Raw genomic sequence first — 27,218 nt, 5'->3', positions numbered from 1 at the left:
ATACAATTTAAAATTAGTGTAAATCTATGAAGTCTATAACATTCAACTATTTTCTCCCTTTTCCACAGAATTCAAATGTCATATAATTAGTGGTACTGAGATACAATTTGTTCAAAAAAGGGATATTGCTATCTCTCAATTAAATGGTTGTTATTCCATATTTACTGCACGTGATTTAACTGCCCCACTACAAACAGCAAGCATTCCACATATCTTTTTGCATATGTTCACTCAAAAGATTTATAAATGAAAATAAATCCAATTCAGATATTCAATTAACTGTATACAGTAAAAATGTCTGAAGACTATATGAAGTAGTCTCTTATAATTCTTCTAAATTGTTTTTAAGTCCACTATCTCTGCACTGATACAATAGCAATGAAGATTAAAAACCAACCTTTGTTGTAATTTATTTAGCATGTAAAATAACTAATTAGTAAAAGCTTACTTGACATGAGTTTTGGAATCTGGGCTTGTCCTCTCAACAGCGGCCTGTATAAGTTTCCCTGATAAGTCACAGGTGGTGGTGCAGCATTACTGTAAACTCCAGTTCCTGAGCCTCTCGGCATAACATGGCTGTAAAGGGAGCAATCCAAATGCCATGTAATTAGTTTTCATGATTAACATTTCTGAACCACTTCTATCCACAAAACAAATTATAAAGGGTAAGGAAAATGCCAAGTTCTTCATAGAACCACAGGTTCCTACCTAAAGCAATGCCTGGCTTCATTTAGGTGGTACTAAGATACAACCAGAAAAAAAAGTATATCTAGATATATCCATCACATCACAACTGACACAAATTAAACAAGTGCTAGCAGCCATCTCTTTACTACTAGATCTGATTAAGATAATGCAAATTTAAAAGATTAACAAAGTTTAAAACAGTACCTGATATTAATGGTGACAGCAAATGTTCATTTGTCACACCAAGATTCTTAATGGATAATCATTTAAATACATATTACTTTAAGAAAAAAAAAAAAGTACTTTTTTTGCATTACATTTCAGTTTTTTCTATTACTGTACAGTTGTCTCTTGATATTTGTGGGGGCCTGGTTCTAGGACCAGTTGGGGATATCAAAATCTGAGTAGTCCCTTACATAAAATGGTGTAGTATCTGCATATAACCTACACTTGCATATAAGTTACAGCAGGGTAGGTCTACACATCACTTCATTCATATGGATTCAGTGTAGTACTCAGCACATGTCAAATTCAAGTTTTGCTTTTTGAAACTGTCGGAGATATTCCCCCCAATATTTTCCATCCATAGTCGGTTGAATCTGCAGATGTAAAACTTGGGGACACAGAGGGCCAACTGTCTACACTAATACTCTATATCTTGCTATTTTCAATTTACTAAACTATATCAAACATTTCCCTATATCTTTCATAGTCTTCATAACTGTAATATGCATGGAATACTTTACCATGCTGATGTCTCATATTTTACTAAATCACTCCTCTAATTTAGTAGTAGTAGTAGTATAGATAACAATGCACTGGAGATATTTTGGCATATAACTTTATGCTCGTCTAAAATTATTTTCGCAGGATATATTCCAAGAAGGAATTTGGATCAAAGTTAAGAGTATCTTCAGAACTCAGAACTCTATTTAGAGGTACTTCTATGTTGCTTTCCAAAACAGTTGAAATAATGTAAAAAGTTACTTAAGAATATTTTAAATTTGCAATTTTTTTTTTTTATTACTATTAGGAATAAAGACTTCCAAAACAACCAACCACAATAACAGATAACATTTCCATAGGGTTGAGGAACTATTCTAAGCACTTGGTAAATATTAACTCACTTAATCCTCACAACAACTTCATGAAGTAGGTGAAATTATCACTCTTATTTTACACACAGGAAACGAGGGCATAGGACAGTTCAGTAACTTGTAGAAAAATATCTACTGGTAGAAAGGCATCTGAATCCAGACATTTAGGATCCCGAGCCCATGCTCTTAACTGCTATGCCACACTGTCCTTTACAATTCACTTTATAAGTACATGCTGATGGCAATCCAATGCCTAAATCCCGTGTTGAATCTTAAGGTTTTCCTATGAATTGGAAATATCTATATATGAGTTATCATTATTAATTAATAAACAATAACTCATCCATATTTCTCCCAGCCTGTTGCCCTTTTAATCCAGCTTTTAATCTATTGTTTTAAAGTCCCCTCTCTATAAATAGTTCTGTGTAACCAGGAAAAAGGCAATTCAATAGCTAATAAGGGCAAAGGATAAAAATCAGAAATTCACAGAAAAAGAAATACAAATTACCAACAGACATATTAAAAGAGATTCAATCTAACTGACAGGCAAAGAAATGAAAAATTCAAGCAACGACAGATATCACTGTTGAATACTGGTTAAGCAACAATCTAGGAGACTGGTGGCTCTCTGTACCAATGAACTGGCCAACACTTTAAACGGATTCTGTCACACATTAATTCAGCTAAAACTTTCTTGAGGGTAAAGAGAATGTATTCTTTTGAAACAACTGTCAGAAAGATAGCAAAATCTCCTGAGAAAATAGTGGAATTCTCAAGCAACACATAAAGCAATATGTAAACCACAGAAACAAGTGAATTTTAAAAACTGAAAAGCAGAAAAGTCATTAAAATATCTGCAAAAAAGTTGTATTTAATATTATCTTAAATATCAATGGCATAAATACTGGCTCAATACTTTGTGGATGATTCAGAAAAAGCAAAATATACAAAGGATAGAAACCTACAACTCACCCCAAAGTCCTGAATGCTGCCTGGTCCAGGTGGACAGGCCGCCGGTCCCGATTAAAGCCAAGCTGGGGCTTCCACTGCCGTCCATTGCTGGATTTTTCCCAGTCACTAGGTTTCAGTACTGGTGCTGGTTTTCTGACCATCAGAAAATAAAAGAGAAAACAGGGATGAACATTGTTCATACAAAATAAATCTAGATAGCGTGTATTTTGTAACTACATTATTGTTACCTTGCTCCTGGAAGCATTACAGCTTTAAAAACGTAATCTTCAGCAAACTGTGGGTCTTTAAAATTAATACTAGAAGAGAACAATACACAATTTAATGATTTTATTGCATTAGGCTGGCTTAACTGTCATGTAAACTGAGGTAATAATCCTGTTTAAACAATAAAGTTCAAGTCTTCTCCAAAAATTATTTGTCAATAATTTTGCCAAATGTCTAAATATTTTCAACCAAACTGCCACTAATTCCTAGTACATAGCCTTCATGTAACTCTGTGGGAAGAGCCATGTTCTAGCTGTGGATGATCACAGAGAAACAGTAGACATTGCTCAACACTAGAGAAATTCTAATAATATTAGAGACAGGCTGAAGAGATCGACAACAACAAAAAACACCTCTGATTCCGTTCCAGGCCCTGGCAAAGACTCTCCTGCTAGCATTTTAGGGAAGAGCAGCTCTTGCTAAAATAAGGACAAGATGCAAACAACAGAAAAATTTGTAAAATCAAAAAATAAACACAAATAATCTGTAGGGGTAAAAACACTAAACTTCCCAGTTGTAAACTTCTATCCTGCTCTACTAATGTGTGTTTCTTTGACAATAAAACAAGTCACAATTTTAGAAGGCTGTACATTCATGCTTTGAGTATAATAACCTGGGTCAAACTTCCTTTCTGGTGATATGTGTATGTGTCTATGTCAAAGATTGGTAAGTGCGTAAGTCTTTCTTCTGACACAGCAAAGCCTCTCTGGAACTCTAGATGTGTCTGATTTATACTTAAGAATGCTTATAACATCGGTATTCATAATACGGAAAAACTATAAAACCTAAGTATGTGAATAATAGTGGAATGGTTAAAGAAACTATGGTTCTTCATTAAATTGGAATACTCAGTTGATATTTTAAACATTTTAGTAATAGAACAATGATACAGGAAAATATATACACAACAGACGAGACACATGTTTACCCAAGGGTTACCAATGATATTCTCTGTATAATCAACCATCTCCTTTGTACTTTATGTTTTCTAAAATTCCTCCAATGAATACAAATTACAGTTGCAATCAGTTAAAAAAGGTTTAACTGAACTGTTTTGATATTTTAGAGTTAATTTTTTTCCTCTTCAAATACTGCCACTTTAGGGCTCATCTGTTATAGAGAAATTTTATTGCAGTAGGATTTAACTGTATATTTTAAGTACATAAAAATAGTTTCATTTATAATAAAAATGCTATGAGTTCAAGAACATCTGAGCAACACTTTATTTACTCAATCTGGTCCTCTTACAACTCATTTTTCACTAGAAACTATTTGTACCTCACGTTTTCTATTGAGCAAGGTGGCTTAGGCAGGGCAAGTCAAGACAGGCAGTGTTAAAAGTTTAAGGGGGTGATAGAGAAAACAGAAGTTATTTGGGCTTATGAGGGCCCATACAAAGTAAAGAGAGAAAATTGGTAATAAAGCAAGACTTGCAACTAAAGTGTCTCAAAGTAGTTCTGTTTGCAGGGTTCTCAGCAGTTTACTAAACAAACTTTTAGAGTGCCCAGTGCATATATCAGAGGTCCCCAGTCCCTGGGCTGCGGACTGGTATGGGGTCCGTGGCCTATTACAAACTGAGCTGCACAGCAGGAGGTGAGTGATGGGTGAGCAGAGCGAAACTTCATCTCTGTATTTGCAGCCGCTCCCCAGTGCTAGCTTCTCTTTCTCAGCTCCACCTCAGATCATCGGGCACTAGGTTCTCAGAGGAGCACCAGTCTCTGGTGCCAAAAAGGTTAGGGACCACAGACATACATGGTCTCATGGTGGGAGTGGAGGTACAAACACATCAGGCCTGCCTCCCTTTCTAATAAGGGACACAGGAAATGTTTAATAACAGTTTTATAAGGAAGAAAGTGGAAAAGGCAGTAACAGGCACAGAAAAGATGCTGACTCAAAGCATGTGCGTGCACGTGCCTTCCACATGCAAGTCTCTGTGTGGGCTAAAAGCATGTGTATATGGGGGAGGAGGAAGGGGATTCTCTCACCTGGGACCAAGGAAAATATCATCCAAAAGGCTGAGGTTTAAGGTGGGACAGAATTGGTTACAGGAATGCAGAGGAAATAAATGGAACAAAGACATGGAAAGGGGTCCAAGAACCAAGGAGTAGCTCAGTTTAATTGGAGCAGCCTTCTCGATGGGAATATAAGAGAGAAGTAAGCCTTTATAAAACGATTTGAGTGACTACATTCTCAATTCTCCCAAGGAAGATACTAGTATCACTGAAGAGATATCACAGAATGGTAACTACTATCATTCTAAAGGCACAGGACAGAAACCGATTCATTACATGTAACAAATGCTTTAAGTTCTCAGATTTAATTTTTAGGTAGTACTCCAGTTGAGAAGGGTTAGATTGGGGTGCAAAAGTATGTGAACAGAAGATTGCTTGAACTGGGATACTGTTGTGAAGGGCTTGTTATAAGCACAATGTGAAGCCACCTCAGTCAATAAGAGAGTAAAAGCAATCAAAGATGTAACTCAGAAAGAATCACCCAGTAGTAGTGTATAAGGAGGGGAGGATCAAAAGGAGTCTTCAACATGTGCATGAGGTGGAAAAGTTGGGCAAACAAAAGTAATGGCAGGGCCAGAAATGGAATGAAGAATATATTCAGAAGAGGAGGACTAAAGACGAAAATCTGCAAGTCACGCACAGAAAAAGGTGAAACTAAGAAAATGAAGAAATGGCCAAAGTAGGATGCGCCCAGTGAAAAGAGATAATTCTGGGGTACAGAGGTAATCTCTCTTGAAGGACCATGGTTATAACAAGAGATTTAATAAGACAGCTGAAACTAATGTGTGAGAAGACAAATCTGCCTATTTGTCAAAAATGTATACTTTACTGTATGTCAATTATTCCTCAATAAAATTGTTTTAAAAATTCCACTATTCATGCTCATGCTCTAAAAGGAAAAAAATTTCCAAGCTAATGGGAAAACAATTTTCAAGATCTTCCTTCCTTCCTCTCAGAGCCACACTCAACAAAGTGATACATGGTACAAACCATTAGGAGACAGGAAAGAAGTATCCAAAAATAAGTTTGGAGGACAAGGAACATTATAATCTCAAAAATTAAAGCACTCTTTTCTGTTAGATCTTTGAGAACAATTAGAGACTTACTCTCTCCTAAAATGAGTTAAGCTTTCACTGGTTGAGAGATTTTGGGTATTTTAATTTGTTCCCAAAAATATATACTAAGAACTATTATTGTTTTCAGAAATTAAATAACAAGAGCTGGAGCACAACTCAAATGTACTTTTCCAATGTGCTAATAGAAGCTACAACTTAAACAAACCTACTAAAAGTGAATACAGGTAAACTAGACAGGAACCCATTAGGAAAATATCAAAGAGTAACTTTCATTTGGATCCAAACTTTAGAATTTCCTTCATTTTCTTCAGATTTATATAATTCAAATTCTTACAGGTAGAGTACTAAATACAATGGAAATAATTTTATTATAATAAAATATAGAAATACAAATACTGGGAATAATCAAGGTAAAAAATTCAGATTACTCATTGACAAATTTTAACCATCAGAAACAAAAGGGGTTAATTGTAGAGAGTTTATCAGGGGAGGGAAAGCAGTACACTGACAAGAAAGCACCACTCTCAGGGAGGAAATGAGTTAACAGAACAGCCGATGGACTCAACAGGCTGCCTAGCTGAGGTAAGAAAATTGTATTTTGATTTATATTAAGTTAAATGTAATTTGGTAATCAGGAGAAGTGTTTTCAATCACTTCTTCCAGGTGGAATAGTGCTTACTCACCCAGCATAAGCTTCTATGCACCAGATCAGCTCTGACCCAGGAATAATACAATGGATCCAACCCTTGACAGGCAACCTCCCTATTATTTTTTTACTCAATTGTCTTAAAAAACACACCAAGGACAAAATAAATAAAAAATTAAAACCTAAGCATCATTCAAAGTAAGGAAACTGAACAGTGCTTTTATCTGTATCATAAGTAGCACTTTAAAACTATTTGTAAGAAGAAAATACTATAGCAAAGTCTTAATTAAAAAAAAGAATAGAATGTACAACACATTTTTTGGAATCAATTCACTTTAAGAATTATCCTTAGAAATGCCATTTTAAGTCCTATTATTGTTTGAGAGTGCTAGCACACTTCACAAAGAAAAGCAGAAAACTCCAAATATCATGTCTCATTTTTATTCTACCTTATCCTGACACATTCTATAATTAATGCTAAATCAGCATACCAGTGTAAACTGTTCTTGCAGTGAAAATTTTATGATTCATATACTTGACATTTTAAAACAAAGGGTTTACAGGACTTGAGATGTCTTTTCTGACATTCTATCAGAAGAGGTTAACTGGTTCAGTGTCTTGTTAAGTATTATAGGTAGTGAAAGTTAAACCTTTCTGAGAGTTTCCAACCATTAAGCCTGTTACTGATTGCATGTCTCCACTTCCTTTCAGGCGCTGGATTTTGAGTTATTTGCTTGCCAACCACAAGTCTTACAATCACTGAAGTAATGATTACATTTAAAAAATCCATCTTCACATACATCTATTTAAAAAAAAAAAAATCTCCTTGAAGAGATAAAACATTCTATCCCTTGCCTGATACACCCAAAAGTGAATACAGAAAGTTTGAGAAACATTCCTCTGAAGAAATAAGTTTCGGCTCTTCAGAGGCTTTGGTAAACACTGGTTCTAATACTACGAGCAACTGAGCTTTTACATTAAGTTTAGAACTATATTGGGTGCTATACAAGCTACTGATGAAAAGAATATATGTAAAGATTATATAAATTGAGAACCAGGCAAAATGGCATAGATGATAGAAGCTTCACTCATCTCCTCTTGCGACCACATCGAAGTTGAGATGGAAACACAGAGCAAACAGTAAGCAGAGACGCCTGGGGGTCTAGATGAACAGAAGCACTACAACTAGGGAGAGAAATAAGAAATCATGCTAAAATGGTTGCAGGGAGGATGAGGCAAAGCCACAAGGCTGCCCGGTCCCAAGCGGCTGAGTGGGACAGAGGCTATGGCAGTGGCAACCAGCAGCAGCAGACGCCTCTTAAGGGGGCAGTGTCCGTCAGTGAACTTTTGCAGTGATAGACCTGCTCACGCTGAGCACCAGCGCCAGGTCGGCTGCTCGGGGGTCACCAGGGACTTACAGGGGGACACTGAGTTGTCTGAGCGAGGACTAGAGGCAAGGCTATTTCCCAGGCAGAATTGCCAAAGGTATCCATTGTTCCTCCGTGGAGCTTTCCCCATGTCCCAGGGAGTGGATACAGTGCTGCCATAGCTGAGACGTCCTCTAACTGGATAACAGAGGTTGCTCCACCTAGAAGATTCCCTGAAACTCTGCCTTCCCCAACTCATGGCCTCACCCAAGCCACATCCAGGTGTGTCCTTGGGGAGTCCTGTGCCATTTCCTGAGTAGTGCCAAGACTCACACTGGTGACAGCTGATCTCGGTTTCTGGCATGGCCCCTTGATGTAACTGTAAGCATAGCATCTGTGAATTGCTTGCTGAATCTTAATAGGTGGCCCCAAAGGTGCACAGACTGGGGCTAAACTTGGCCTGCAGCTGAAGCCCTCTCAGGACTGTGCCACTGGACACCTACTACACAAAGCTATGCTAATAAGACCAGCAGACTTGGGAGTTTTGCTTAGTACATAGAAACGCACACAGAAAGGCAGCCAAAATGGGAAGACAAAGAAGCAGAAACCATATGAAAGAGCAGAACATAGATCAAGAAAAAGTGGAGTCAAGCAATCTAACAGATGTAGAGTTCAAAACAATGGTCATAAATATGCTCAATGAACTCAGGGGAAGTGTAGATGAACTCAGTGAAAACTTTAACAAAGAAATAAAAAAAACGTAAAAATGGAAATGGAAATTATAAAAGGGAGCCAGTCAGAAATGAATACGTTATCTGAAATGAAGAGTACGGTAGAGAGAATCAACCAAGTAGAAGAAGAGGACTGAAACACCAATATAGAGAATGGGAAAGCCAAAGACACTCAACCAGAAAAACAAGAAAAAAGTAACCAAGAATATAATAATAATTTAAGGAGCCTATGGGACAAAATTCAGGGTATCGACATCCATGTCACAGGGGTACCTGAAGAGGGGGAACAAGAAGTTGAATATATATTTGAAGAAATAATGAATGAAACTTACCCAAACTAGTGAAGGAAATAAGACATACAACCCCAGGAAAATCAGAGAGTCCCCCAAGAAATTAACCCAGAGAGGATCACACCAAGGTTAATGCCAAAGGTTAAATACAGAGAGAATTTTAAAAGTAACAAGAGAAAAGCAATTAGTTAACTACAAGGGGGCACCCAAAAGACTGGCAGCTGATTCAAAAGAAACTTTGCAGGACAGAAAGGCTTGGCACAAAATATTCAAAGTGTTGAAAATCCAGGATCTACAACCAAGAATACATTACCCAGCAAAGCTATCATTTAGAGTTGAAGGACAGATAAAGAGCTCCTCAGACAAAAATAAGCTAAAGAAATTAATCAACACTAAGCCAGTATCTGAGAAAATGTTGGAGGGACTTCTTTAAGAAGAAAAACTTGTATCAAAAACATGAATAAAGAATGGTAATAACTACATACCTATCAACAAGTACCTCAAATGAAAAGAATTTAGTGCTCCAACCAAAAGATGGGGAAACTTAATGGATAAGAAAACAAGACACTTACATATGGTGCCTACAAGAGATTCACTTTAGTTTAAAAGATACAGACTAAAAGAAAGGGGATAGAAAAAGATATTGCCTTGATGAATCTAGAGTATTGCGCTGAATGAAGTAAGTCAGAGAAAGTCAAATACCACCTGATTTTGCATACATGTGTAATCTAAAGAACAAAATAAACAACGAAAACAGAAACGAACTCATAGATACAGAGAATATTCTGAGGGCTACTAGACAGGAGGAAGTTTGAGGGGACAATGAAAAATGGCAAAGGGATTAAGGACAAATGAATAGAAAATAATTATGGTTAATATAAAGTGTAGCATAAGGAACGTAATAAAAAACGTTGTAAAAAATATGTAAGGGGGAAGAGGAGTATTTAATTTAGTGGGGTGACCACTTCATGAGTTATATAGATCTCTAATCACTATGCTGTACAACTGAATCTAATATATTATTGTATGCCAAGTATAATTGAAAAAAAAACTGAATTGTACAATATAAATATGAGCAATTATTTGTCTATTATTCTTTAATAAAGCTGGGGAAAAAATATTATAAATTATAGATTACCTTTCAGAATAGAAGAAAAGTAATGAAGGGTAGCTTACAAAGGGAAGAGCATTCCAAACAATGAATGGAAGGCACAGAAGGAACCAGCCTGGTTAAGGAGGAGGTGTTCTTGAGGAACTATGGTGATTCAGGCACAGAACTACAGCTTTGCCAAATTATGACAGGCCTTGAAAAAGCAAAGGAGTGTAATTTTACAGGCACTACAGAGTAACCAAAGATTTATGAGGGGTGGTAATGTTTAAGAAAGATAAGCCTTATATCACAGGCCAATATATTCAGTGGGAAGGATAGTGGAATAAATCAGCTGGGAGATCACTACAGTAATCCAGGAGAAGAAAATACAAAACAGGCTCACTGGAAAAAGTCAGATATAAAAAAATAATTGAAAAGAAAAAAATGTTCCAGAATAACAGTGCAGACATTGGGAGTAACGTAAAGTGAGAAGCCAAAGCATATAATGGGCTCCTAAGTCTCGGCAACTGGGAAAACAAGAGGTCCAGGGACAAAAAGGAGAGATCAGCAAGGAGAACTGGTGAGGGCCACAGAACAAAGAAGTCAGCTTGGAATACTGAGTGTGAGGTAAACAAAGGTGTATACGTGTGTATCTACTCTAGATAAGTACAAAATTGTGCTGCTGTACCAGGAAAATGACTTTCTGCAATTTAAAACCATACACAGGATTTATATAAAGTTGAGAAAGGATTACTCTAAAAATAAATACTATGTCTAAGCAAATTACAATGGTGGAGGAAGAGCAGAATGAGTTAAATTAAGAGAGACAGTTCAATTCTATTCAAAGTTAATCTACTAATAGGTTGAATGATTTATGGAATCGAAATTGGAAAAAAATATCTCCTAGGTCACAGCTAACCATTATTTTCTACTGCTCCTTCTATGACTTTAAGACATGTCCATAACCTCTATAATATACTTTCTCAACGCTGCAGATAAGACCTAATGTGATGGTAAGAACCAACCTAACACTCAACTTGAGGAAATGACTTTTCAAATATGGAATGGAATAGTAAATGCATCCAAATAGAGAAGGGGAAAAAATGCTAGGAGTCAAAATAGTGAGAAAAAACTGACAACTGGCACTGCAAGCTATATTTTCAGATTTTCATTTATAAAGCAAAAACAACACTGGATACAGAACAAGCCCTGAAACAAACACACAAAAACTGTGGTAAACTGAATCTCAGTCTCAAAAGAAAATGCTGAAAATTACCTTATAAGGTAATTAACTATGGTTTTTCATGAATCTCTAGGATATTAACTCAATTTAGTCGATTTTATTTGGAGGGTATTTCAACATATCCCTGAATGAGCACCTAGATCTGAATTTTGTTTTATAAATTTAATGATCTTGTGAACACAGTTTATACCAAATAATATCAAAGGCACTTTCAGGATCAGAAACATTCAACTAACAACAGCATCATACAAAACAAAATTTTCAGGATATGTCAATTATTTAACTCTTCCCTTGGGCAAGACCATCCTATTTACAAAGTTAAGTAGAATTAACTATTTCTAGAGAATTGGGCAGGAAAACCCTTGAAAACATGCAGAAAAATTGAGGAGGACAAGGAAACATGCAACAATCCAAAGAGAAAACTTGAGGGATTAACAGGTCTGAAGTACTGCGGCAAGCCAGAGACCTCAAAGGTTAAAACGCAGTGTCCATATGGGATCTGTGGGAGCCAGACTGTTTGTGATGGGCAGAGGAGCATGGCTTACAATTATGAACTCCACCTTTAACAAAAGAGCCCAGAGACAAAGAGCCAGGAAAAATTATGTGTAAAGATAAATAAAAGCAACTAATCTAGGAAGACTTTCCAGATTCATAATGGTTTTCTTTAAATAAAAGCCTTTCTAGAATGGCAGTTGCTATCTAAAGTCATTAAAGATAGAAAAATAAACATGCTTATACTTCACAATGAGAAATCTATGTAAAATCTAAACTATTTCCTGAGAGTCAGAGCAATAATAAGAACGAGTTGGAAAGGAGAATTCACAAATAGCTTTTCTGAAATCCTTGAAATGACTAGGGTGTGTTTGCCTTATTCTTGTCTAAAGACTGAAGAAAGGGACAACATAAACTCTGCCACGGAGATTAGTAATTATACACAATAATTATAGAAATAAGTAGTAAGTTTGATTTTTATTCTAAACGGTCATATTATATTTTACATTATCTTTACTCAATAGAAAACACTATCGACATTGAAAAAATGAGGTATAAATAAGTTTTCCAGATAGCAGAAATTAGTCCTTTAAGTTTATAATAACTGCTGACTGGAATTACCACAAATTCATTCTATCTCATCTTAACCAAAATAAAGTATTCAACGGTTTTGTTTTTAAACTCTGCAGGGCCACAATTATAAATATAATTAAGATAATCTGTTAATTTATAGTGAAGCTGTATAGGCCTCTGGTATGTGGAGCTCTGTTTGCTCCTATATAGCAAATCATTCCTAGAAACTCCGATTTTCTACTGCCCACTTTCCTTAATCTGGGAAGAATCAGAAGTTGTCAGGGGAAACCAAAAAACAGAGAAGCAAGCTTGTTAAATCAGTAACCTTAACAATATACATAATTTAAAGTCAAGAGGCTCTGCTCTGAGGTCTGCTACACAGCGACTTCTCCAAACTCAAAAGGATTGATGGAATAATAGCTGCTATTTCCTTGTGAATCGCAAGTCTTCTTAAACTTATTTGCAAATTCAGAGCTGTGTTCTGAATGACATGAATTTTGGAAAACTTACCTGATCGCAACGTTCTGTGTCAGATCCCGTAACATGGGAACAGGAGAACATACGATTCTAAAGAGAAAAAAGTGAAGAAGCATCTAGTTGTAAAGTATAACCTTTTAGCTACGTGGAAGTAAGATGGTGCTGTTTGTTAGACTTTAGGAAAGAGAAATCATTAAAATACACCAACTAAAACAATATAATCGTTTCTATCTTTAGGACCCAGTCTCTCTTGTTTGTAATCTCATTAACAGAAAACAATTATGGGCAAAGGGCTTAAATTGGAATTTGTAAACAATATCTACAAACCAAAAAGAAAGGATAGGAGGGACAAATAAATGAACAGAAACATAGAACAAGTATTTTATAAATTAAGAAAATCAAATATGGCTTTATTCTCATTAGTAATCAGAGAAATGCAACTATAAACTACAATAAAGTGCCAATAAGCATCCATCAGATTGACAAAAATTAAGGTTGTGACAATTCCAAGGCTTTGCAAGAACTGAGAGTAACCAGATATCTCATAAACTGCCACCGAGATTATAAAACAGTGTCATCAGTTTGGAAAACCACAAGATTTTATCTAAAAAAAATGAAGATACAAATACCTACTCTACGATCAGCAATTATATTCCTAGATGTAAACCCGTGAAATGCGGTTCTCAAACTCTGATCTCAGAATCCTTTTACACTCTTAAAAACTAAGGAGCCCAAAGAGTTTTGTTTATGTTGGTAATATCTATCAATATTTGCCTATTAAAAATTAAAACTAAGAAATTTTAAAAATATTAATTTAAAGATATCAGGAATAAACCCATTATCTGTTAATTTAAATAACATTTTTTATGAAAACAATAATTTTACAAAGCAAAACAAAAATAAGTGAGAAGAACATCACTGTTTTACATTTTTGAAAATTTATCTTAATAGCTGGATTCTCTTATCTGCTTCTGATTCAATTTCTTGAGATATCACACTACATTTAGCCTCTGGAAAACTCCACCGTACGGTCAAGAGAGAAAGAGAGTGACAAAAGCAAATAACATCATGACATCTTAGTATTAGTATGAAAATATTTTGAACTTTGTGTATCTCCTGAAAAGGTTTTAGGGATCCCCTAGGCTCCCTGCACAAAGTGATATAGCTATTATGTTATACAGCTTTGCCCAACTCTTTTTTAGTCCAACAGGTTTTTTGTTGTTGTTTTGTTTTCTCACTATTTTCTCACTATTACTAGAAAATAAAACATTTAGGCAACAAGGTAAAAATGCTAACTAAACTTAGTCCCAGTCACCTCAATTATACACAAATGAACACTTACTGATCTGGAAGAATGGCTTCTTCATCCAAGGAAAACTTTCCTTGAATCCCATGACATAGTTCAGGTGGTACATCCATTGGCTATGGAAAAATGTATTCCTGATTACATACCCAAAAGAATGGAAATCAGTAACTCAAAAATACACTTGTACACCAATGCTCACAGTAGCATTATTCTTAATAGCCAATGGTGGAAACGACTCAAGTTCCCATCAACAGATGAGTGGATAAATAAAACATGGTATGTAATACAATGGAATATTATTTAGCCATAAAAAAGTGAAATTCTGACACATGCTACAACTAGATAAACCCTGAAAACATGCTAAATGAAATGAGCCAGAAACAAAAGGACAAATATTATATGATTCCATTTATGTGAGGTACCAAAAATTGGTAAATTTATAAAGACAAAAAGTGAAAAAGAGGTTACTAGAAGCTGGGGGAGGGAAAAATGGAGAGGTATTGTTTAATACTGTTTAACGGGTATAGAGTGTCTGGTTGGAAAATGAAAAAGTTCTGGAGATGAACAATGGTGATGGTTGCACAATACTGTGTATGGTCTTAATGCCACAGAATTATACAATTAAAAATGGTTAAAATGGTAAATTTTTTATATTTCACCAAAATTTAAAAAAAGTATTTCTGATGAGTTAACCAAATAACTATACTGTCTAAAATCATTTCATCATTGAAAAGAGTCTATACCTCTGTGGAACCTGTCTGATATAGCTGTAAAATGAAGTCGTGGAGTAGGTGATGTTTTCCCACAAATAAGACATCGCCTCCAAGACTGTTTCTTCTAGCTGGCGGGAAAAGAAGAAAAGAATAAAGATAAAACAATTATATCTGGAACAGCAATTTTTATGAGAATAAAATAAGCATCTAAATTTTAAAAACTTAATTATAAAGCTTACAAAAAACAATTTAAAAGTGATAGACCTGCATGTATGATGTGTCTCTGTAGAAGGAAAAAAAATTTGACAATAAAGTTTCAAAGATCAATGACTATCATAAAAAAATTATCATTAAAATATACCTGAATACAGTATTATGAGACAAAGTTTCCTTGCTTATACAGAACTCAATTTCTTACTATAAGAAATATATAAACATTCCCTGCGGAAACACAAATTGTATCATCTAATAACAAAGATTATTCTAAGGATGATCAATAGAGAAATTATTTCTATAGGTTTATTATACTAGTATTGAATAAATTTTCCAACAGAGCCAAAATTCTCAATTTCCAATATGTGGTGGTAGAAAAATAATACTTTTAACTGTCAGTAGTAACGACAAAATACCACTTTTTATGCAAAAGAACATTTCAAAGTTGGCACTCTGAGGACAAATACTTATTTCAACCTAACCTTTCAAGCAAAGTTATTGTTATTTGAGGGAGGCAATGGGAAGAAGGGAGAGGGATGAAATTAATAATACCTACCAAGGCAAAACTACTTTTGTGTGTGTATGTCATGAAGTGTTGCTTTCTTATAAATTTAACATTATAATTAAAAATTTTTCATTTAATTACTATTCAATTTATGGATAATAAGTTTTAAGAAGCAAAGATAACATTTGTTATAAAGAAGTAAAATTAATGATTTATGCCCTTCATGGGAAATCTGACAAAAAAAAAAAAAAAGGTTGAATTTTATAAGAAAATGTAAATTCTATATTACACAGATTCAATGGTGACCAAGTGGAAGTATAATTCTTACTTTCTTCTGGGGTGAGGTCTGGGTACACCTCTTCTAGGGCAGCTCGTAGTCTGCGCTCATCCACGAATGGCAACAGAGCAACACCTGGGGAAACAAATGCACACCACACACCTCAGCTATTAGGATCACCTAAATTCCAAGTTATCACTGGTCCAAATAAACACTGCTGGTAGAGTATCCCTGCTAATATCAAAACATTTTGGAAATGAACTCTATTTAGCCAAAATTGAAGTGTGAATACTTTCTATGTGGTGGTAGAAAAAAAAATTCTGTTTTCCATCCTTAAAATGGCTCATATGGAAAACCATGTTTGCTGAGTTGTAACTCTCTGATGATAAAACTGTTGATTTAAATCAACAAATTGCCACCTGGACATCGGTCTATGTTCTGGACTTACTTACTAGGATGCCCTTGGGCAGGCCAGTAAATCTTCCAAATGTGTGAGCATATCCTTTTTTGTTTTTCTAAGACTCGGTTTCCACTTTTGTAAAAAGAGATCACACAACTAAAATACTCAGAAGGTCTGTCTAACTAGAATACTTGGGATGTCCTTGCCAGCTCTAAAACTGCATAGTATTCTGTTTACATTTTAAAACCTAATAATTTATATACAAAAAATTTTTAGAGACTTGCTTAAATAACTGGGGGTGGGGGTAGAGAGAGAATAACAGATGTTCATTTTCAAGCTGAAAATTGTCCTTTGAAGTGTGCTAGAATTAAAGTCATTGCTTTATTTGCACATACAGGCATAATTTTCAAAGAAGCATACCAGTAATATAGCATCTAGTACTAGAAAAATATACAAAGTAATTAAAGCTAAATATGTTCTGCTTCTATATATACTAGAACATATAGAAATAAAAATTTTAAGTAGCAAAGAGAAACGGTAAATAGAGCTAAATTATTTTGAAACTACTGCCACTCAAAACTTTTGTATTTGTGATTATTGCCTTTATTGGTCATCTGAACCATAGGGAATAATCAAGGAAAAAGAGTGAAAACATGATTTTAACAAATGTGCTTATTTTCCTAGAAAATCTATGGTAGAAGAGAAGGTTAAAATGATTTGCTGAAAGAAGCTTTGGTGTGAAACAATACTTGGCTTAATGAATGAGAGACTATTGTATTTTACAATCATCATCACACATTTGTCGAGTGGTAAATAGCACCTTGAATTTAGTAGTAATTTTATATTGCCATTCTTACAAAACTGTGAACAGAAGGAATGAGAAAATAATAAATACACAAGAGATAAACTTTAAGTAATGATTAATGTCAAGTATTTAAACTAAATTTCTAATACATTTTTCAAAAGTTTCCATGGAGCAAAAATCAGTCTCCACACGGACACTATCATGTTTCTACATCTTTCAGGATCCTAACAAGGTATCAACGAGTGCTAGATGGAAGGAGAAAGTCTCCTCTCATGAATTAATCACAAAGGAAACAAAAGATATAATAATTAATCTATTTCAACCAATGTTACTATTAAAATTACTATCATTGCTAAATAGCAAATTTTCACATGTAATTCTTAAAATACTTATCTTTTACAAAAATACTTTCATCCCATAAATCATATTTGCTCACATTTTTACCAAAAAGAGAAAATAATTTTAATGAAAAGAAATAATATCTAAATTTTACCTTGCCATGCATATTTTTTCCCATTCAAATCAATGGCAAAATCTTCAGGATAGAAGTCAATTATACTAGAATCCTATGTCAGGGAGAAAAGTAAAGGTTCAAACCAGAAGTCACATGTTTCTGTTACACATAATTTGATACAACTTTCACTCAAGTTATCAAGCCTGATGAAAAAATGAGGTTTCATTCCTTTTAAAATCTGTTATCAGGTCATTAATCCCAGGTCTAATAAAACAAAATTAACAATTTTATTTTAAATGATGGAAAAAAGCGCATTATTATAGAATTGTAAAGCTGACAACTGTGGGCCCAAGATAGTGAGTGAAGAGTTTATTGATTGTAATAATCTCTATTTCCTGGGTGGATCTCACTCTTTCTAGCTAGCTAGCACACAGAACAGGCTTAGGTGTGATTTCAGAAAGATCAGTCTTTTGAGCTCTGGTAGTCACTACACAGGGCTGGAATAAGTAAAAATAATGACAAATAGGCTGAGAACAAAACGATTGTCATACAAATTTCCCCAAAACACAATTTTATTTACTGAGTAGAGTACTAATGACAAGGTAAGCAGGGTGAAAAAACTCGTGAAAAATATACAGAAGAACTTAAATATTTTTACTTTATTTCTGCATTTCACTGTTTCAACTGAGATGCAAAAGCAACTGTAACTAATGTTAGTAAAACATGAAAAAACCCCAATTACCAAGACACTCGAAATACTAAGACTTACGGGATCACTCATGAGCTTCCGCCATGATGGAGGTAGAAAGTTACCACTTGCAGCTGGAAAAACTCCCATAAGTTGTTCCAGTGGTTTAAACTGCAAGGAAGAAAAAAAAGTTTAAGACACAATTTTTATCTAAGCCTGAATTCTATGAATTTTATGGCTCTAAATAATCAAGCTTACCGGTTTAGTGCCCTTCTCAAAATCAGAAGGCATGTCTGCAATACCTTCAAAGTCTGAAGCAAATGGTGCATAATGGAATGGATAATACCACTTCCAGGAAGCACAGCCCTATAATCATTAGAAACAACAAAACCAAAAATCTATGTTAATGACAGTTACATTACAAAAACAAACAAAAATTAGAACATTAACTTACAATACACTGTTTATAAAATACATGACTTCTAGTATATATTCCATATATAAATTTTTTTCCCAGAAGTCCTAAGTTATTTTGGTTAAATATGAACTTTTTACTTTATATCAATGGATCCTTCATTTAAGAAATACTGCAAAGCATCTTTAATAATCAGTTAACACCAAACTTCATATTTACAGACATAAATTGGTCAAAATTTTTATCCTTAAAATGTGTTTGTTGCCATTTCTCTTCAACTCTAGAGTTGCCATTATCAAATAAAATGAAGAGAAGTTGCGGCTGACACTTACTGAGCCTACAGGTAGGTAAGGGACATTACTGAAAGTGACTAAGAGTAAAACAGCCAAAAGTTTCATTTTATAATTTCCTATTATATTTTCATTTCAAGTAAACCCATCAGAAAGATAACAAAAGCAAGTTACACTCATAGAAAAGAGGAGTTTTCCTGATGTGTGTTTTGACTGTGCCTAAGGAATTAAAATCTTGATTTTAGGAGTAAAATATGAATTTAGAATATTTTATAATCAATACCATATTGCTGCTTAGTGCATTAAATTACTTTCTACTTACCAACAAACTTCATTTATTCCCAGGTCATACCAAACCTAACTTAACTTGCACTTTTAGCACAAAATCAGGTATTATCTAAAGGTGTTATATCCCCTATATGTCTACCTAATTTCTTACCAGTCTGACATCTCAATTATCAAAGGCTTTAAGTCAGATAGAGATTACTCCAAAGAAAAAGCACTTCATTTAACATCGCTACAATACACGGAGGAAACAGTATCATTTAAATTCCTTTCAAATTCTTACCAGCATTTTCCAGGGTTTGTCCTTCATTCAGTCATTTAGTGACTGTCTATTAGTTACTCAGTTATTTTGTTATTCCAATTAAAAAACACTAAAACTTTAATCATTTGAAAGACAAAGTACACTCAACCACACTACTTGATGCTGAAATCCTTTAACACAATAAAAATTAGCTTTGTTTACATATTAACATCTAAGGAGCTTTACAAACAAATATTATTTAAGGTAATAAACTTCTAAATAGGAAGCATTAAGAAAGTGAATCTGGGTTTAATTTCCAAATACAGCTCAAATTACTATCTTCCTAAAATGATTAGCTAGAGATTACAAGAAAATATTCTTTTTGTACCTGGTAATAATATCGAAGAACCCAGCAGAGCCCTTCAACGTAAGATTGTACAACTTTACGACGAAATTTCTCGTCAGCTGCATCAACATCAAATTTGTTTTTATAGTACCGTTGCTTCCAACCAGCTTCCCACAGCCTAAAAACCAGACAAAGCCAGTTTATGTTTAATAAATACACTTTCAGTAACTGTCTACTGATTTAACACCCAAATCAATTTATATTTAATATCCAGGTGAAATGTAAATGAGTTAAACAGTAATGCTAATACAATTTCATTTAATTATTTCTAAAAAGTTCACAGGATTTATTATTACTTGACAGTAAACATCATAAACCCAAACACTGATTTTAGGAAGACCATTATAAAACTACACTTAAAAAAGAAAAAAAATAACCATTTATTAAAGTAGATACAGAACCCTTGTTTGCTCATATTTTCTTACTGTTTTACATGTTTTTGATTGTGGCACAATTCTTAAACTACATTTTAAGATTCAAATACTGAAAATATTTATTTTATATATATCAAGTTCCTCAATGTTAAAATACATTTATACAAAGAAAGTCAAATCACTTTAAAAAAATGACTTGCATAAACGGTAAAAAAAAAAAGGGGGGTTTATAACATAATAATCTAGGAACTACACAGAAATTCTGTGTATATCTAGTGTCCATATCCTTGGGCCTTATCCCTCTTTCAGGTAACAGTTGTTTTGGCTTAATGGAAGGACACACAGATGTATGTATGTTCTGCTAAAAATGAGAAGCAAGTCAATCAATCCACTAAATCATCACTAATCACTGAAAATACAATATGAAGAACCACATTTTCACCCAAGGTATATATTTTTTAGTACTCATTTCTCATTCTCTAAAAGATTTAAACATTTTATTGAAGGAACATAAAGCCAAAGAACACTATAAGATAGATCAAGAACATCAAGATGGTTATCCATTAAACAGCTATTTTCTACCAAGCACCAGATCTTACCAATTAATTGCAGTCATGTTTCAGAATATACCACACCAATTTTAATTCACCACACACAAGGGATTTATAAACATCAAGGAGAAAATATCAATGAAATAAATGCTTAGAACTCCAAACATTCCTTGATAGAAGCATTTCTACTTTGATTATCCACAGCAACAGGATTAAACAATAAAGTACTAAATAAATCAAGTTAGCTATTAAGCTAGTATTGACTATGATGGCTACACAGTAAAACGAAAACACTCTAAGAGAAAAGTCCAGAGTTATGGAAGCAGAGAATAAAATCTCAGATGAGGTAAATGTTCAATCGCAAGTCACTACAGATCTCAGAATCTGACATCAAAGAATGTTAGAAATGGAGACCATGCGTGACATTTGTGAAGTTTCTAATCATAAATATAAACACACCATCCACATCCTACAAAAGCAGCATGAGCTGTGGACCACTATTGTTTAACTTTGAAATATATCATTTTGCCAAATTCTTAATGAGTTATAATTGAGATCGGCCTTTTGTACTTGTACCCCAGGCTTCAAACCTCAATTTAATTACACAAGAGGCTGTTAATCTTATTTAATATACTCAAACTTCTGGGTAAATTAAAGAATTGAAGTTTCCTACTGTAAATATTAAATGTACAGCTAAAGGAAAACTTCTCTGCCAAGAAATGTAATTGTGTATATGCAAGTCTGTGGTTTTGAAAAATATATACATATTTATCTCTTAACCAAAGGACTTTTGCATTATCTCATTTTGATGAATAACCTTTCAACTGAGAAGATTAAGCAAACTATATTAAGTATCCAAGTAGAACTGAACTTTCTAGGTTAAGTAGCTTGAAAATTTAATCTCGAAACAGTAACATTCAGATCACACAGTCAGAGCTAAACACCTCATGCCTAGCAGATCTAGTGCTTGGTCTCAGAGGGAAAAGTGGTTTGGAGGACAAAAACCTGCATGCATACTAATCTGGATACTTAGGTTTAACAGCTATAGCTTACATATCTCACTGGAATTTACTGACTATTCTAACCCTCCACATTAATTATCAGTGGATAAAAAGATCACAGGCAAGCATCTGAAGGCACTGCTGCTCTAAGCTAAATCACATTAATTAGATTGCATCTATTTCAGCAATTTGCTAACAAAGTGCTACCAAAAAATGGCTTCACCTGACGTTATCCTCTGGCTCAGGTTCACTGTCACTGTCTTCTGCTTTTCGCTTAATTCCTCCTAATGGAGATGGGGAGCCATCAGAAGTGAAACTCGTATTAGGAGATACTGAAGGACTCTGCAGACAATTACATTACAGAGGAAGGATTTAAGTATACATTTCACATAAGAAGTTACAACCAACTGCCATTACCACCATGCTTCACAGAAACACTTTTCTTAAAGCTATCAAATAGATATGGTAAATATATTTAGAAAGTACAAAGACTGATCTTGGCCTACTGCACCTACCCCCGCAAAAGAATAATATAGAGTATCAAGCTTCCTATGCTTAAAATAAAAAAATTTTGAATATTTTCAGGGTAAAAACTGCTTCAGAAGAAAAAAGAAAATTTTAATTTTACAGACTTTTAAAATTATAGGACATGAATAGGTTTTTCCTTTGGTGGTTCCCTTGTGTTATAAATTCACTATCACTTTCGCAAAATAACAGTTATAAATGGAAAAATATATATAATTATATATACACATAAATAATGTATAAATAATATATTAAAAAGTCAATGCTCAGGGTCGCGCCTGGTTAGTACTTGGATGGGAGACCACCTAGGAAGACCAGGTTCTGTAGGCATAAGAAATAAAAAAATACGGGATTGTAAGCTGACAAGGTCCTTGCAATCTGTGAGGTCAACTAAAGGTTGCCTCACCTAAAATAAAATAAAATAAAATAAATTTTTTAAAAAATTTAAAAAAAGAAGTCAATGCTGGTAAGAATGAAATTAAATGTAAGTGTTCAACCTAGTACAACCACTCTAGAAAGCAACAGTTTAATGAGACTCTGCTGGATAACTTAAATTATATTATACATATTGTTCTAAAATTCATGGTATAAATAAAAATATATTAGTCATCTTTTAGAAATGCATATTTTATTATTTCAGATTTGGATATCAGTTTTAAGTATTATCTTAAAATATTATCTTTAAAGTATTATCAGTATTATCTTCCCTTCGTATTTTAACTCATGAACATAGCAGCACCCTAAAGTATTTTAATATTTAATTTAAAAAATTACAATCTTCTGTAACTTTAGTTTATGTTAAATGACCAAAAATGTAAATGGCAGAAAAAGTTTTCACAGTAAAGGTTTTCTTCGGTTATTCACAATATATTAGATATTTCTAGTAAACTGAATTAATTTTAAGTTGAGAGCTGAGGAGGCTCTTTTAATGATACTATAACTAAAAACCTTAGCAAAAAGGTAGCTCATACCACAGACCAAGAAAAGTTACAACACAGTGAAATTATATTTCATAGAGCTTATGACACTTTCCTTTTTAAAATGTATATCAATTTTATTCATGATACTATATGGCCAATACTGTCAAAAAATAAAATAAGTAAATACAGGAAGGCACTGTTGTACTTGGAAAATGAGAAGTGGATTTTTAGTCATTCAGATCTAAGTTTGAAAGACCAAGTCTAACCTTTACTGGCTATACGGTCTTGGGCAATTTATTTAACCTGTCAGCCTTGACTTCATATAAGGATGATAATGTTCTATCTCTTTATAGGTTATTGCAAGGATTAAATAAAATGTGTGAAAGATCAATAACATACTGCCTGCCTGGTACATGGTGGTTAACCATTCAATAAATCATTATTATTATAATCCATGCAGATCAAATTATGAGAGTGACTTTCCTATCAGTTGTCTAAGTACACAGAAGTTGTATCAAGCAAATTTTCCCAATTGACAAACAAGATATAAACTGCCTTCAGATAAAAAAGATAATACACCTTCAAGAAAATAAAAGGTGTTTGCTCTTTAATACTAAATCTCCACTGCTCTCCTTTCTGCTCTGTCACTACCAACAACATATTCTTTCTTGAACATATCCGATTCATACCAATTCAAATTTCTTTATAAAAAGCTGTTTTTGCAATCAAATTTTATTAAACTGAGAATGGCCACAGATATAATGAAACCATACTTCAGAATGTAATATATATTTAAAAAAAACATATATTTATGAGCAAACAAAAGCGATGTAATAGAACGTTAACAATGCTGACCATCAGTAGAAACTAGTCAACTACTGGAGATTATTACTACACTCAAACATTAAGAAAAACTAAAATGTAACCTTAAAGGCTCCCTTTAAATGAACTGATAATCTGGCTTCATGATTTCCTTAAATTTGAAACATTCTAGATGAAAATCCCTTCATGCAAAGCCTCCAACAGAAATAACTGTGTCAAGAAGAATTAGAAAGGATCAAATAAGGAACCTACTCACCAATCTCCCCACTTCTATTCCCATGGCAGACATTATTAATCAACAGTGAGTCTAGTCCTGTGGAGCCTGCATTTAACAATGGAATCCTCCTCAAAGCAACACAGCTGGCAAAGTTTAAACCCACTTGCCCTCCCAGTGATTAAGAGAAAAGTACAGGTATCCTTATCACCAACACGGTGTTTGAGAATACCAGTCACTTTCAGTTCTACTCTGAGGAGACTGCAGTCACCATAATCTTAAATGATGGACTTCAGTTTTTCTTCCTATTCTACCCAAGGGTCGCACTGTAGAATCCCTTTCACTGACTCTGCACATCTCACTCTTTTAACAGCACAAGAAAAACAAAAATCAAACAACAAAAACCACAACAGAAACCCAGGCTGCTTCTCTCAAGAGGAGCAAAATCTCAATTCTCAAATTCTAAATATAAGGTCCTAAAACTTCTAGATGTGAATTTATAAGAATATAAATCCAATCAGTCTCCCGATATGGCAAAAATTCTGCATATAAGATTGTCCTGTAATAGGGATTTGACCATCAATAACATAACTATTAGAATAAAATTTAAATAACAAAAATGTTTAAAAACTTGTGCAATTTCCTTGGATATACCACAGCAATAGTTTGCATAAGACACCAAACCTTACATAATATCTGCCGCCCTCTACAACATTCTCTCTCAATGCCTACTAGCCCAAAATAAGCAATAACTTTATCTGTCTGCAAATATTAGTTGATAGTCTGTTCCCTCATCCCTGCTGCTGCTCTGCCATATGCCCTGACCTCAAGATCTGTTGCCACTATTATAGGAAGCTGAGTTGGACAGTGAGCGTTTAGGCAGTAAAGAGTACCTGTATTTGACAGACCTGAGGAATATTATTCTGCAAAATGACCTTGACTGATACCTGGAAGGAAGGAGGGAAATAGGCAGCGAAACCCACCCTCTTCTTTTGCCCCAGCAATGAGAAATTTGGATGTCGGTCATGCTTCTAACACCATCACCACCCAGTATCTTTGGCGGAAGAGTAAAACACTGTGGCCCATTTGCACTACAGAATGACTGCAGCTACTTAGCTATCTATATTTACATGCATCTTCTTTTATATCATTCAGATATTTTTATGTTGATAAAAATGAATTTAACAGAATTAAAAACATCTCAAGGCAAAAGAAATTGAAAAAAAATATAACACAAAACGACTCTAGGCTAAGTGATAAAATTCACCCACAACTGCCAGTATCTGACAGTCACTACTCTTCAATGTTAAAGTGAGTCACTTACAGAGTTATTCTGCATCCTCATTTCATAGGCTGCTTGTCTTGGATTACTTGCTACTTGAGAACCTGGTGAATTTCTTGAACCCAAGGCATGAGGGGTTAATATTCCACCAGGAGTGAAAGCTGGTTGATCTCTCTAACATAAATGGAAATGAATGTAGAAATTAAAATTAAATCACAACAAAGTTAGATGACAGGAAGAAAAGAGGCAATGAAATAGTCCCCACTGTAAGCACTTAAAAGATGTAATAGGTTTCTATGAACATTACAGGGTTGTCAACACTTTGATTTAATAACTTACCCTGTAAACAATAGTCTGTAATATTTAATACCTCTGCTCTAAAAGTACATATAACTCACTGTTCTGATAAATATAGAAAATTCAAGTCCCATTAGGCTATTCTATTATGTTTACTTACCAATTTCCGAACACATTTGAGACAAAATTTTAGGCAAATAAATATAATTAGTAAGGTAAAAAATAAATCAAAAGTTTGCTTCATACTTAAGAATATGACTTTTATTTACCCTTCACCTTGCTAGAATTTAACTCTTTATAATTAATCAGAGCTATGATTAAAGATATGAATAAGTGACAGTCATGGCTGAATGACGAAAGTTATTTTTAGAAGATACTGACTAAAAACAATAATTATATATAAGGTAGAAAACAAATATGCTCCTCTCTAAGTGGTTTTGAACCTACCTGCAAAAATAAACAACTCTACTTTTCTCTCTTATCAGTTCCTGAATTCCTCAATTCCAATAAAATATAATAAAAGGCAGCCCCTAAACTTCGTAAGTTTAAAATCTAGTAAGGAAGACAAGAAAAACAAGAACTACAGAAGTTAAATGACCATAAAGCATGCAATTAAGGAAACATATCACAGCAAGAAGCACCAGAATAAAAAGAAAGGACTATTACTAAATAAAATAAAATAAAAATAAAATAAAATAAAATAACTTCTGGATTAAGGGCAGAAACAACAGGGAGGCCTTGTGGAAAAGGTAGATGTAAGGGAGTCATAAAGTCAAAAATCCATTTGCAGGCACTAAATAAAGGCAATGCTCTGAGTCTGGAGGGACAGACATGCTATGTTTAGAAGACAGCTGTGGAAAAGCTGGGTGGCTAGAATTCGACTGGATTATAGTGCATTCTGCATACCAGACTAAAACAGAACTGGATTCTGAGGAGACTAATTACTGGTGATTTCTAAGCAGAGAAACAACAAAGTTTGGAGTGTCATGTTCTGGGAAGACTAACCTGACAAAGATGTAGACAGAGTGTAGTAACTTTTGAGACGATACAAAGGGTTAACTCTTTATTACAAAAACAATACCTGATTAGTGTAAAAAAAAAAATTCAAATAGCTAAGTGCCACCAGTCACTCCTGCCAATCAAGTATATCCCTTCAGGCTCCAAAGCTGAGAAACAACTTATTTAAAACAGACATTAGCATTCTTTCCCCAGATAAG

At 34.1% G+C, this 27,218-nt stretch overlaps 1 protein-coding gene across 1 annotated transcript in view; it reads right to left on the bottom strand.

Annotated features, from left to right (window-relative positions):
- Positions 1-27,218, bottom strand: part of XRN2 (5'-3' exoribonuclease 2) — a 78,144-nt gene that overhangs the window by 32,104 nt on the left and 18,822 nt on the right. The window contains exons 15-27 of the mRNA XM_011370835.2: positions 25,747-25,878; positions 22,165-22,283; positions 19,998-20,133; positions 18,637-18,744; positions 18,460-18,549; positions 17,730-17,802; positions 16,083-16,166; positions 15,067-15,164; positions 14,360-14,439; positions 13,051-13,107; positions 2,984-3,052; positions 2,757-2,888; positions 449-576 (exon numbers count right to left, since the gene is read on the bottom strand). Of these exons, the coding sequence (XP_011369137.1) occupies positions 449-576; positions 2,757-2,888; positions 2,984-3,052; positions 13,051-13,107; positions 14,360-14,439; positions 15,067-15,164; positions 16,083-16,166; positions 17,730-17,802; positions 18,460-18,549; positions 18,637-18,744; positions 19,998-20,133; positions 22,165-22,283; positions 25,747-25,878 (1,306 nt within the window). The remainder of the gene's footprint in view (positions 1-448; positions 577-2,756; positions 2,889-2,983; positions 3,053-13,050; positions 13,108-14,359; positions 14,440-15,066; positions 15,165-16,082; positions 16,167-17,729; positions 17,803-18,459; positions 18,550-18,636; positions 18,745-19,997; positions 20,134-22,164; positions 22,284-25,746; positions 25,879-27,218) is intronic.

Source organism: Pteropus vampyrus, unplaced genomic scaffold (assembly GCF_000151845.1).
Source record: "Pteropus vampyrus isolate Shadow unplaced genomic scaffold, Pvam_2.0 Scaffold7, whole genome shotgun sequence".
In the NCBI taxonomy this organism is placed as follows: domain Eukaryota; kingdom Metazoa; phylum Chordata; class Mammalia; order Chiroptera; family Pteropodidae; genus Pteropus; species Pteropus vampyrus.
This window is presented reverse-complemented; position numbering and strand designations above follow the sequence as displayed.